This window comes from Emys orbicularis, chromosome 13, assembly GCF_028017835.1.
Source record: "Emys orbicularis isolate rEmyOrb1 chromosome 13, rEmyOrb1.hap1, whole genome shotgun sequence".
NCBI lineage: Eukaryota > Metazoa > Chordata > Testudines > Emydidae > Emys > Emys orbicularis.
The window spans coordinates 20,129,887-20,142,830 of record NC_088695.1 but is presented as its reverse complement, the minus strand read 5'-3'; the positions used below and the strand labels follow the sequence as shown (position 1 = coordinate 20,142,830).

Below are 12,944 nucleotides of genomic sequence, written 5' to 3'. Positions count from 1 at the left end.
CAACAACATCAGCATCAACCGGAGAACAGAGAAGTCAGAAACCCAGAAAACATGCACTGAGTGTGAGAAAACCTTTTCTTGGAGGTCAGAGCTGCTAATCCATCAGAGACTGCACACGGGAGAGAAACCCTACAAATGCCTCGACTGTGGGAAAAGTTTCACACGAAGCTCAAACCGTAATGCGCATCAGAGGATCCACACAGGAGATAAGCCCTATAAATGCACTGAGTGTGGGAAAAGCTTCAGCCAAAGCTCACACCTGGTGAAACATCAGCGGCTGCACGTGGGAGAGAAGCCCTACAAGTGTACGAAATGTGGAAAAAGCTTCAGCTGGAGCTCAGACCTTATTGTTCACCAGAGAATCCACACAGGAGAGAGACCCTATAAATGCCTCGACTGTGGGAAAAGCTTCAATCGGAGCTCGAACCTTAACACACATCAGAGAGCCCACATGGGAGAGGGCCCCTACAATTGCACCGAGTGTGGGAAAAGCTTCAGTTACTGCTCCTCCTTCATTAGACACCAGAGAACCCACACAGGAGAGAAACCCTACAAATGCACCGAGTGTGGGAAAACCTTCTTCGAGAGCTCGGCCCTTATCAGGCACCAGAGGAGCCACACTGGAGAGATGCCCTACAAATGCACCGAGTGTGGGAAAAGCTTCTTCGAGAGCTCATCTCTTATCAAGCACCAGAGGATCCACACCGGAGAGAAGCCCTACAAATGCCCTGACTGCGGGAAGAGCTTCAAGCAGAGCTCATCCCTCATCAATCATCTGAGGACCCACACCGGAGAGAAACCCTACAAATGCACCGACTGCGGGAAAAGCTTTACTGTGAGCTCCGCTCTGATTAGACATCAGAGGATCCACCTGTGATAGACACCAGCTGCCAATTTCCCTTCTGGGGCTTGGCCGCTGCTTACGTGAGGCCTGAAGATAGGTCTGGGAACCAGAACAGGCAGCTGTGGATCCTTCGAGGTGCTGGGTGTTGGAAAGGGCCCTCAGAAAGCCTGGGTGTTTGGTCTCTTGTTATTCATTCAGTGACCAGTCTGTCACTGAATGGAGCTGCCTGGAGAAGGACTATGCTGTTTGGGCTGATTCAGGCAGGGTCTGGATCTCACCAGGTGTCAGTATGGCATCGGCCGTGATGGGGCTCCAATCTCAGATGGGTTGTCTCAGTAATGCACATATTAACAATTAGAAAAGACTGGCCCTTATTTTCCTCTTTCCCTGGTGGTCTCCTCATCTTCCTCTCTCTCTCTTTCCCCTCTGTCCAGTCACTGGATTGAAGAAGACCCAGGAGAGTCCCTGAGAGAATGTACAAAGGTAAAGGAGAAAGCTGTGAATTCGAGCTGTCCAGTCAATGAAACACCCCCAGAGCCAGGGGGATCTGGGCATGAGTGTGTTGTGTCCCAGCAGGTCTCCAGGAGGTGCCAGCTGGGTGGGGGCCTGCGGAGCTACAGGAGGAGAGGTGGCCAGCTGACACAGAGGCAAAGCCAAACCAGACATCAGGCTGATCTCCTGTGTGCTGGCGTGTATTTGAAGGGACACTTCTCAAGTATCAGTGGAGACCCAAGGGGCAAGTATTGCTCAGGATCTGATTGGATGGCCCAGTGAAGGATTCCTCTGTGTTTCCTGTCTATAACTAACTCACAGGGCCCCATGTCTAAATGCAGCTGGGAATCACATTTGGTTTTAGCCCCACAGTAACATCCCTAACCCAGGCGACCCAGCGACAACACAGACACAGGTTGTAGTGAAGATGGAACCTAATCCAATCTTCCCTAAATGGGTTAAAAGCTCAAGCTTCAGGCTGTGAACAAGGACATAACTAGACACCTTATGACCATGTTAAAGTCAGGTGAGGGGAATCTGTGCTGTAACTGGGACCTGAGTGATAAATGTTGCACAGACGGGGCCTGGTGTCTATAGCACAGTTTTTCCTTACAGGTGAGAGGCATCAAAACTGAAGTTCTAACCCTGTTAACGAGCCCAGCTTGAAGCCTGGAACATGCCTAGGCTAGAGTATGGGCCTCTAACATGTTTATTTGCTTGTCCACATAGGCAAGAAGAAACACTGTAATTACACAATCTGGCCACAAACTTATTCAAACATGCTGGGCCAGAACCTCAGCTGGTGTAAATCAGTGTAGCTCTGACACCAATGGAGCGTTGTCGATTTACACTAGCTGAGGATGTGGCCAGGTGATTTCTGTAGGAGCTCTGTATCGGGGCTGTCTGCACTCTTTCCATTTTCTGCCTGCCCTAGTAAAGAAGCTTTGGTTACTGTACATGTGTGTGTCTGTGTGTTTATTGGAAACCCAGAGGAACTGCAGCCAGGTGACTGAGGAGCCTGCAGCATTGGCCTCTGGGTGCATGTTGCGCATGGCGCATTGCTCAATGTTTGAGGTCTGGACACTGTGCAGCTCACAGTTTCCATTTATCTCGGAGTCATCCCTCAAGTCTCTCATTAAAACACTTTTCCCAAGGGCCCATCAACTCCAGAGCACACGACTGGAGCAGGTTTTCCCCTGGTTTGGGGAAAATTGGTGCCAACTCTGCCAGCACAAAGATGCCCTAAAGCCAGTCTAACACAGCATTGGCTGGTGCGGAGGCAGAGTAGCAGCTCCTATACCACCTACCCTCTCTGGGGGTGGTGCAGAGACATGACTACACTATACCCTGCCAGACTCTGGCTGCTGTACTGACCCTTTGAGGGCATTGGCAACCCATACAAGTCAGGCTGGTCTAACCTGCGTCTGGGGTCAAGTGCTCCTAGGATGGGGGAAATATAAAAGATTGCTTAAATCCCTCCTGAGTTGCACTGAACATGGGAGCCAAGCAATCTTCTCTCTAATTTTTGACAGGCCGTGCGCGCAAAAAATTTCTTCTGTGCAAATTTTTGTGTGCGCGATGTTTCGCCGTGTGTGCAGTGTTTAGCATCTGTGTGCGCACGCGCACAGCTTAGAGGGAACAGTGGAGCCAAGGGTCAGGGCTAATAAGATGTTTTAAATAGTGGGACTCATACAACAGGTGCTAAATGCCATTGGTAGATCACACTAGCTTTTCAGCAGATCTCAAGCTTCATCCTGTCTCTGTCCATCATCTGTTCAGCTCATTAGCTTTTTTAGGGCATGGTTCTTGCCTTCTGTAGAGCGTTTCAAAATGTTCTTTGTTATTATTTATTTAATTTCCTGAATTTTGTTAAAGTCGGTGGTTCTCTGTTAAACAGGCTCTTGCTTTCATGCTGGGGAAGACTAAAATCAACCAAAAAGTGACTGTGCTGGATGCAAGAATCACTGGGTGAGGTTCTATGGCTTGTGTTATGCAGGAGTACAGATTAGATGGTCACTAGGGTCCTTCTGGCTTTAACAGCTGTAAAAACCTTTATAATAATAATAATGATGAAGTCTCTGCCCTGCAGTTATGTAATTTGTCGGAGATGGAGAGCAAAGCATGCCCAAGGACTTTACAGTAGTTGTGAAGTCCCTGAACGAAGTGTCAAAAGCTTTGAGTACAAGGCCTGCCTTGGTACTGATTGACTTGCTTATGAGTCCTGGGCTTCATTTTCCCCATCTGTGACCCCCTAGCCACCTGTGTAAAGAGCTGTTAGAGCAGTGGATGGAAAGTGTTTATATAGCCTCTCAATGGGATTATTATTACTCAGCTGCTGTATACAAGCAATGCCAGTTGACTGCTATCTTCTCAGAACAATGGGGCCTATTGTGTAACATGCTGGACTAGGATTCAGGAAGCAAGGGTTCTAGTCTTGGCTCTGCTGTAGGGCTTCTGGGTGACTTATGGCAAGTTATGTCCCCATCTATAAAGTGGAGATGACTCTCACCTCCTTTCTAAAGCATGTTGAGAGATGTATTTAAGAGCTGGGTATTGGCATTATTCAGAAGAGACTGAAGTTTATGCTTCCCTATTGAGACTGCATGTCCCAGGCTTGCTGCTTTCTCTTTGCTCTCTGCCTTGGGCACTAAGTGGGTTGTTGAAATCCCCAGACATGGGCACCATACAGCTCATATTCTACAAGTACCCCAGCTCTAAACTGCAGCTGGATTTGCCTGGGACACTGCAGTGGGAGGCTGGGAGGCAGCACTCAGAGAATCACCTAGGTGTAGGGATGGCCTGTGTGCAGGTGTTGGGCATGAAGAGACACTCCACAAGGCATTCACTTCAGTCTCCAAGACATACTGAGCAGCCACATGCACCCCAGCTTCATCCAACTTGTGATCTCATGTGAAACCTTAATGGTAGCCTCTGAGATGTTAAAATAGAATAATGTTACGTGTGTAGGCTACGTGCCAGTCACATGTGCCTACAGTGCTTAAAATGGAGGAGTTGCAAGGAGTCAGTCCTGGCCGAAAAACACAACGAAAGTTAAACCAAGACGAATTGCTGAGGGGTGCACTTTCAGCACTGTCTTACCAAAGCTGCTGCTCCCACCACCACACACTTTTTTTAGTCCAGTCCAAGACTGTGTGCCGATCTGCTGACATGAGACTGCCATTATAGTTTTGCACGGGGGTGTGCAAGTTATTGACAGTCCTGTAGGGGATGGGGAAGTGGCGGAATGCAGGAGACTTTCCTTCTCATTCCCATGCGGTTACATTTTTGGGTGGTGGGATGTGTCCTTAGCTGTCATTAAATTAAGGTTTGGTTTGTGTTCATAAATGTTTGAGGACTCTCAGATGGTGAGGTTCCCTGTGTTCTCTGTTCCTAGCCTGCAGCTTGCAGAGGTGGTGGGGAGTCTCTCCCCATTTACAGGTGAGTCCTTAGCGCAGATTTATTTGACTTGAATGTGGTATCCATATCACCAGGGTGATCTCCAGACTCTCACATGGGGAAGTCATTGGGGGCAGCGGCAGCAACTCACCCAAGACACTTCACCCTGGATGAAGCAACATTGTCCTGAGTGTGACAACCTCCCTTAGGCCTAATTTTTAGGGAACTGCACTGGTGCTGGACAAATGATGACAGAGTCCCTAAAGCTCTCTGCACACCTCTCAATAGGAGCTGCTAAGGTACGGAGCTCTTCCCCAACCCAAAACCAACCCCTCTGTGCCTCAGTTTCCCCAAATGGGGAAAATAAGCCTGGCTGGGGGTTGTGTGCATAAATCCATTAATGTTTGTGAGGGGCTTAGATATTACAGCGATAGGAGTCATAAAAGCAGGTGGAGACCCTAGAGTGGCACAGCAAGGTTACCTGACCTCTGCAGATGTTACTGGTCAGGTGTCCTGCCTAGGGGAGGCTCTTTAAGGAGGTGTCTGCATAGCATGGCTGCCCCTCCCCACTCCTTGAAGATAGCAGATGAGGATGGAAATGAGGAGATTCCATGAGTCCTGGGGAGGGGAGATTCTGTGGGAATCTGAGATTGTCCCGGGGGTTCCCCTAATAAAAGAGCCCCAGAGATGAGGGGCACCTCACCCCAAGGGCTGCCCAGAGTCCTGCAAGGTCTCTGGTTCATTCCTACATTTCAGGAAAGAGAAAAGGATCCTCCTGTGGGGAGCTAGGGAGGGAGTTTCATTGGTTGTGTGAAGCCAGGTCCTATGTTCAATTGGATGGCATTTCTCTGTTTGGATGTAAGGTCCTAACTTCTCAGCACCACATCCAATCAGTTCCACATTTCAGGGTGTGTTCTAGGCAGCAGTGGGCAGAACCCTGTTCATTTTGGTGACAATCAACAAAATTGAAAGTGGGGAATGGGAAGCACATGGAGCCCCGGCATCCAGTGAGCAGAGCCAGCAGCTACAATCATCCCTGTAATAATCTATAGTTATTTATTATTTGTATTGCCATAACAAGTAGGAGCCGTACACACACAGAACAAAAAGACAGTCCTTGCCAAGAGACAACAGAGGGGAACAGATAGGCAGATGAGGGAGCACAAGAAAACAATAACAAGAAAACAATTGTCACGCTGTCTGGAGTGGCTCACAATTGTCATGCTGTCTGGAGTGCTAATCTCAGGGCAGACTGTCAGAAAACCGGGCAGGCACTCCAAACTGGAGCTGTGTTCTATAATTAGATTTCACCAAACCAGTAACAAATGTGAACTCCTGGATCATTGTACCAGTCTTACCATGGAGTCACAGACAATCCCCTTAGACTCTCCAGCCTATCTTGCCACCTAGACAGACTGGACTTAGTGATAATAGTCACATAAACCAAAAATCACACCACACCAGATTGCTTCCAGTCCCAAGGGACTAGCCACTTACCCCAGATCAATGGGTCCTCCAGATTTCACCACAAAGACAACACTGGCACCCAATTCTATAGACACCTTATTTTATTAGCTAAGAAAAGGAAATGAGAATTATTGAGAGGTTAAAGCAGGTAAAATATATGTACAGGAAAGTCACAGTTTGTAAGTCTAAATGGTAGCAGTAATGTAATGAACTGCCAATTTCCCAAAAGTATTTCAGGGTACCCAGATAGTCTTTGGGAGTCTTGGCTTTGTATCTGGTACCCTTCCCTGTAAGAGTCCATACAGCCCGGAGATGCAGGATCATTCCTGGAATCCATACATATAGCTTCTCACAGAAAACAAGCTGATGGTGTCTCTACGCACATGGGCTTTTCCTTTGATGATGGTGAGTGAGGAATGCAGTTTGAGTCATTGGCCACCAATTATCACCATAATGACCACTTGCTTTTCTGTTGAAGTCCTTCATTAGCATCCCACAAGATTTCTTTGTTGTTTACTTACAGGGGTATGCACAATATAAATGTTTGCTATTTCATTATAACAGGAACAAAGAGGTGAAAACAATACAAGTAACATCCCATTAGTTTTCACGAATTTTAAACACCAACCATACTTATACAAGTATCAGCAGGGTAGCCGTGTTAGTCTAAGGGTAGGTCTACACTTACCCGGTAGTTCGGCAGCTGGCGATCGAACTTCTGGGTTCGACTTATCGCGTCTTGTCTGGACGCGATAAGTCGAACCCGGAAGTGCTCGCCATCGACTGCGGTACTCCTGCTTGGCGAGAGGAGTACCGCGGAGTCGACGGGGGAGCCTGCCTGCCGCGTGTGGACCGAGGTAAGTTGCGTACCTTAGTTCGAATTGGGGGGTTAGTGTAGTCCTGCTCTGAATCTGTAAAAAGCAACAGAGGGTCCTGTGGCACCTTTAAGACTAACAGAAGTATTGGCAGCATAAGCTTTCGTGGGTAAGAACCTCACTTCTTGCATCTGAAGCAACCTCTGTTGCTTCATACTTATACAAATACCTTGATCTCTACTAATACACAAGTGAATTGGCCTGTGGCCCTGGACTGACCTGGTCTCCCAGTGTCACTACAACATTGGGATCCCCGGGGTGCAAACTGGAACTGGGGTACTGCTGAGCCCTCTGGCTTACCAATAGGGTGACCAGATGTCCAGATTTTATAGGGACAGTCCTGTTATTCAGGGCTTTTTCTTATATAGGCGCCTATTACCCCCCACTTCTGTCCCAATTTTTCACACATGCTATCTGGTCACCCTACCAATAGAGAGGGATGGAAGGGTGACGTGCAGGGATCTCATGGGGGAAATGGAGGGATGCAAGGAGCTCTTGGTGTTTGCAGTGAGCTCAGGCTACACAGTGTGCATGTCAGTCTGCCAGGGGGACATTTCCACATCACCATAAATTTTACTCCCATCTGAATATCCTGGGAGTCGCCCCCCCCCCCCGCCTTGATGTCACCATCACAACTCTTCCAGCCCCAGTTTCCAGTTACATCCCAGTATATGTGGGCAGCCAAGATAAGACCTGCCCCCTGCATCCCTTCTCAGGTGGGTCTTAAGCCTGAAAAGCCATTTGCAGTTCAAACGTGCATTAACACGGTGCTCAGCAGCTGTTGTCATTAGAGGGCTAGTCTGGTCTCTGGTTACTGCAAAGGAAGGGGAGGGGGATTCTCCGAGTCTCTCTGGCTTTCCTCTGACCAGGATATAAGGGATTGAACTTCCTGGGTCAAGAGCTGGGGCTGCTGCCTCCATTGTGAGCCGGACTGAGCCGCCGTCGCTGCTGCTGTGCGGGGAGAGCCCTTCCCTACCGCCCCTCTGTGCCTAGCCGGGGGGACTTTCTCCGCGGGCTGAAACCAGCCCCTGGGCCAGCCCCGGGCTCTGCTGCCACCAGCTCCTGAGCCGCAGACTCCAGGTAATTACAAGAGGGAACTTGGGGAAAGTGCGGGGGCCGGGCAGCAAAGCGAGCCGCGCTGACTCTGCCCAGATGGCCCCTCCTCAACCCCAGCGCTGCTCGCTCCTCGCATGGCAGCTCGCTCTCGTTCGCGCTGCCAGGAGCCAGGCCAGCGATGGGGGAGGAAATGCCCCTGGGCTGGACCCAGCCAGCGGGGGAAGGAGAGCCCGGAAAGGGGCAATAGGAGAGAGAACTGGGGAGGGGAGTTCCTGGTCCCGAACCTGCCCTGCCCAGCCCAGCTCCAAGTGCTGCGGTCACGGATACATCAGTTAGTAAAGCTGCCTTTTAAAAACTCTTATTCATAGCTATGGTTACCTTATATAAAGGCCATCTGAAAATTGACTTTCTTGTGTGGTGTGGGGTTTTTTCTTTTCTTTTCTTTTTAAACTAGAGGAGCAGAGAGAGGAAAAGCCAGTTGCTGCCTCTGCCTAGTCCAGGCGTGGGCAAACTTTTTGGCCCAAGGACCACATCTGGGTGGGGAAATTGCATGCAGGGCCATGAATGTAGGGCAGGGGGTTGGGTTGCGGAAGGGAGGGTGTGGGAGGCGGTGTGGAGTGTGGGAGAGGGCTCAGGACAGGGGTTAGGGTACAGGGAGGGGTGTGGAGTGTGGGGCCTGGTCTACACTGGGGGAGGGGGATCGATCTAAGATACGCAACTTCAGCTACGAGAATAGTGTAGCTGAAGTTGACATATCTTAAATCGAATTAAAATTACTTACTTCGTGTCCTCGTGGAGCGGGATCGACAGCTGCGGCTCCCCCCGTCGACTTTGCTTCCGCCTCTCGCCGAGCTGGAGTTCAGCAGTCGACGGGAGAGCGATCGGGGATCAATTTATCGTGTCTACACTACACGCGATAAATCGATCCCCAATAGATCGATCGCTACCCGCTGATCCGGCAGGTAATGTAGATGTACCCTGGCAGGGGGCTCAGGGCAGGGGGTTGGGGTGCAGGAGGGGTGTGGGTTCTGGCCTGGCGCCGCTTACCTGGAGTGGCTCCGGGGTGGCAGCGGCGTGCAGCAGGGCTAAGGCAGGCTCCCTGCGTGCCCTGGCCCTGCGCTGCTCCCAGAAGCAGGTGGCACCACATTCCTGTGGCCCCTGGGGGAGGGGGGGCAGAGGGCTTTGCGCGCTGCCCTCGCCTGCAGGTACCTCCCCCCCAAGCTCCCATTGGCTGGGAACGGGGAACTGTGGCCAATGGGAGCTTCGGGGGAGGTACCTACAGGCGAGGGCAGCGTGCAGAGCCCTCTGCCTCTCATCCCCCAGGGGCCACAGGGACATGGTGCCAGCCGCTTCCGGGAGTGGCGTGGGGCCTGCAGCGGCACGGGGGTGGCAATCCCATGGGCCGGATCCAAAGCTCTGACTGGCTGGATCCAGCCTGCAGGCCATAGTTTGCCCTCCCCTGGCCTAGTCCCTGCCCTTGGGGATAATGTCAGGGGAATCCCATAAAATGGCTCTTTTGATTATTAGACGAGCAGGCTGGGTTTTTTTGCAGAAACAAATAAAGATGTCCCCCTGCCCTAAGGAGTTGGCAGTTAAGGGCTGGGTCCTCTTGCCTTGCATCTTGTGTGGTTCACCCTCTGCTCTGCAAAGTGAAGTGACTGCTAATCTGAAATGGTTGTGGTTTTCTCCCACTTTGCACTTAATCTGCACCGGTGTAAATGACTCTAAAGTACAAGGCTATGGGGAATGAGGCCTTGAGTGTGCTTCTGTGGATAGTTGTAGGACTGGCCCATAAATTAATACATGACATCAGTGACAGTCATAACAGAAAACCTGAGAGGTTAGCGGGTACCCAGGGCAACTATGAGCTCAGGTGGTTACTCCAGAAGGCATAGTCTGACCTCCTCTAGAACAGGGGTCCTCAACTTCTGTCTTTCTGAGTCCCCCCCAACATGCTATAAAAGCTCCACGGCCCACCTGTGCCACAGCAACTGTTTTTCTGCATATCCAGTAGATTAAAAGCCAGACCTGGCATTCGGGGGTAGCAAGCAGGGCAATTGCCCAGGGCCTCCTACCACAGGGGATCCCGCAAAGCTAAGTTACTTGGGCTTTGGCTTTAGTCCCGCATGGCAGGGCTTGGGCTTCAGCTTTCTGCCTTGGGCCCCAGTGAATCTAACACTGGCCTTGCTCTCTGGTTTATTTTAAAGGATGCCCTGAAACCTGCTCATGGCCCTTTCAGGGGGCCCCAGATCCCTGGTTGAGAACCTCTGCTGTATAGCATAGGTCAGAGATCACCCAGCGATTACTGCATTGAGCCCAATAACGTGTGGCTGAGCTAGAGAGCTCTCTTCTCTTCTCTTCCTTTCTTTTCTAAGAAAGAGGTATCCAATTTTTATTTAGTTTAAAAATTTTAAATGATGGAAAATCCACCACCTCCCTTGGGAAGTTGTTAAAAATTGTGCCTTAATTCCATTTTGAGCTCAGTTGCCTGCACCATCCAGCCATTGGATTTGTTACACCTTTGTCTGTGAAGTTAAAGAGCCCTCTCAGTTCTAAAATAATTTGTCAACCGATTATTCTGTTTCCTTTTGCCCATGCTTGGAGCATGACTCGTGTCCGGATTTTCTCCTTATCCCAGCAGGTGACAGGACCGTGAGTGATAACAAAGCAAGAGAATCTTCAAAGTCTTGCTGGAGAGGAACTGCCTGAGATGTTTCCAAAACGATCCAAAGGAAACGTTTCTCAGAAACTAGACCAGGGAAAATCCCTTAAGAGTCAGGGCAGGTCAGAAGCACAGCAGCAAAACCCTTCGGAGGAGAGAGAGGGTAAATCCACCCACCGCGGGAGAGGCGTGAGAAAACGCAAAGACACCATCGTCCGCCAGAGAACATATGCAGGGGAGAGGCCCAACATCTGCATCGAGTGTGGGAAAAGCTTCACCCAGAGCTCAGACCTTACGAATCATCGGAGAATCCACACAGGTGAGAAACCTTATAAATGCATCGACTGCGGGAAAAGCTTCAGCATCAATTCAAACCTTATCCGTCACCAGAGAACCCACACTGGGGAGAGACCCCACAGCTGCTCTGACTGTGGGAAAAGCTTCACAGACAAGTCGACCCAGACCCAGCACCAGTGCGTCCACATGGGTGAGAAGCCCTATAAATGCATCGACTGTGGGAAGAGCTTCAGCCGCAGCTCCCATCACAAGAGGCGCCTGAGGAGCCCTCCAGGGAAGAAGCAGGACAAATGCACCCAGCGGGACAGCGCTGCCATTGGGAAGGTTAAAAAAACTAAAACATCAAAGAAGAAAACCTCGACCATTGAGATCCCCATCACATGTGCCGAGTGCTGGCAAAGCTTCAGCCAGAACTCGGACCTGGTCAAGCACATGAGGATCCACACAGGAGAGAAACCCTATGAGTGCACTCACTGTGGGAAATGCTTCAATGTCAGTTCAAACCTGATCAGACACCAGAGGATCCACACGGGAGAGAAACCCTACACATGCTCTGACTGCGGGAAAAGCTTCACTGACAAATCTACCCTGACACAGCACCACCGGATCCACACGGGAGAGAAGCCTTATGAGTGCATTTACTGTGGGAAAAGCTTCAGCCGCAGCTCCCACCACAAGAGGCATCAGAGAACCCACACAGGAGAGAACCCTGTGTCCTTCCTGCCTTTATGGCCCTACCCCACTCAAGCATGTTAGGGGTTGGGGGAGGGAAGGAAAGTCCATCATAGCAGCAGGAGGCAGTAGCTAGAGGAGATTGGAGCTGCGTGCTTGTGGGATCTGCTTTCTGGGGGTTAGTGGGATGGTGAGTAGTGGGAGGGAACTGGTATGGCTTTTTAGCAGGGATCGTTGGGGGAGGGTGCTGGTTCTTGGGAGAATTGGTTGTTTTAGTGGTTGGGACTAGGGCTGGTCAGTGACGGGTTGGTGTTGGGAGGGCGAGTAGCTGGTAGGATAAGGGGTAGGGGTGTGTGTGTGTGTGTGTGTGTGTGTGTGTGTCTTGTTAAATTTTTACTATTGGCCTGTGTAGAATGGATTGTAGGTTTCTTGCCATTTCCAGGTAGGATGAGTGTCTACGCCCCTGAGAACACCAGTGGGACTAACCCAGACTGGGCTCACTATGGCAGAGGCCACGGGGACTGAGTGGGGTGCTAGAAGTGGCTCTTCCAGGAGAGGACTGCGGCACAGCTTTCACGCTGTGTGTACCAAGGACCTCTCTCCAGCAGCAGCACATTCACATCTCTTTTTAACTAGTTTCGGTCAAAGGCAAATGAGGCCAGCTCTCACTCTGGTGTTAGGAGAGTCTCATTTCTACCTTAAACAGCCTGCTCAGTTACTACCGTTCCCTTCCTTTCTCTTCTGGAATAGACATGGCTGTGCTAGCCCAGCAGTCGTACATGGGGACTCTGTATGCGCTGTAGAACAAATAGCGATTAACAAAATGTTTAAACCAAAAATCATTTCCATTTCTTTGTTCTTGTGGTTCTTACTGTCTCTGGGCTTTAATTAATCTTCTGTTCCCCCCCCCAAATGTATTTAGTTCAGGGAATTCATGGCAGAATTCAGGTGACCTGTGAGCTGAAGAAGTCACTCGGAGTTAATGTGGCTCCCCATCCCAAGAGGCCAGACATGTCCAGAGGGGAGCAGCCTGTCTCCTTCTCCCCAGCAGCAGCATTGCTCATTTCTCTCTCTGGCTCATCCTTACCTACTAAGAGATGCAGAATTGGACTCCTTCAGACATCTTAACCTACCTCATATATTTCAGTCAGTTACTCCTCTGTGTGTTTGTAATCAGTCTGTA

The 12,944-nt window shown here is 50.3% G+C and overlaps 1 protein-coding gene across 1 annotated transcript in view; it reads left to right on the top strand.

Moving 5' to 3' along the window:
• LOC135887572 (zinc finger protein 271-like) overlaps positions 1–11,845 on the top strand; it is a 44,283-nt gene extending 32,438 nt beyond the window's left edge. The window contains exons 3-8 of the mRNA XM_065415298.1: positions 47–873; positions 1,279–1,327; positions 3,234–3,304; positions 4,731–4,774; positions 10,863–11,295; positions 11,470–11,845. Of these exons, the coding sequence (XP_065271370.1) occupies positions 47–873; positions 1,279–1,327; positions 3,234–3,304; positions 4,731–4,774; positions 10,863–11,295; positions 11,470–11,845 (1,800 nt within the window). The remainder of the gene's footprint in view (positions 1–46; positions 874–1,278; positions 1,328–3,233; positions 3,305–4,730; positions 4,775–10,862; positions 11,296–11,469) is intronic.
• The last annotated feature ends 1,099 nt before the right edge of the window (positions 11,846–12,944 follow it).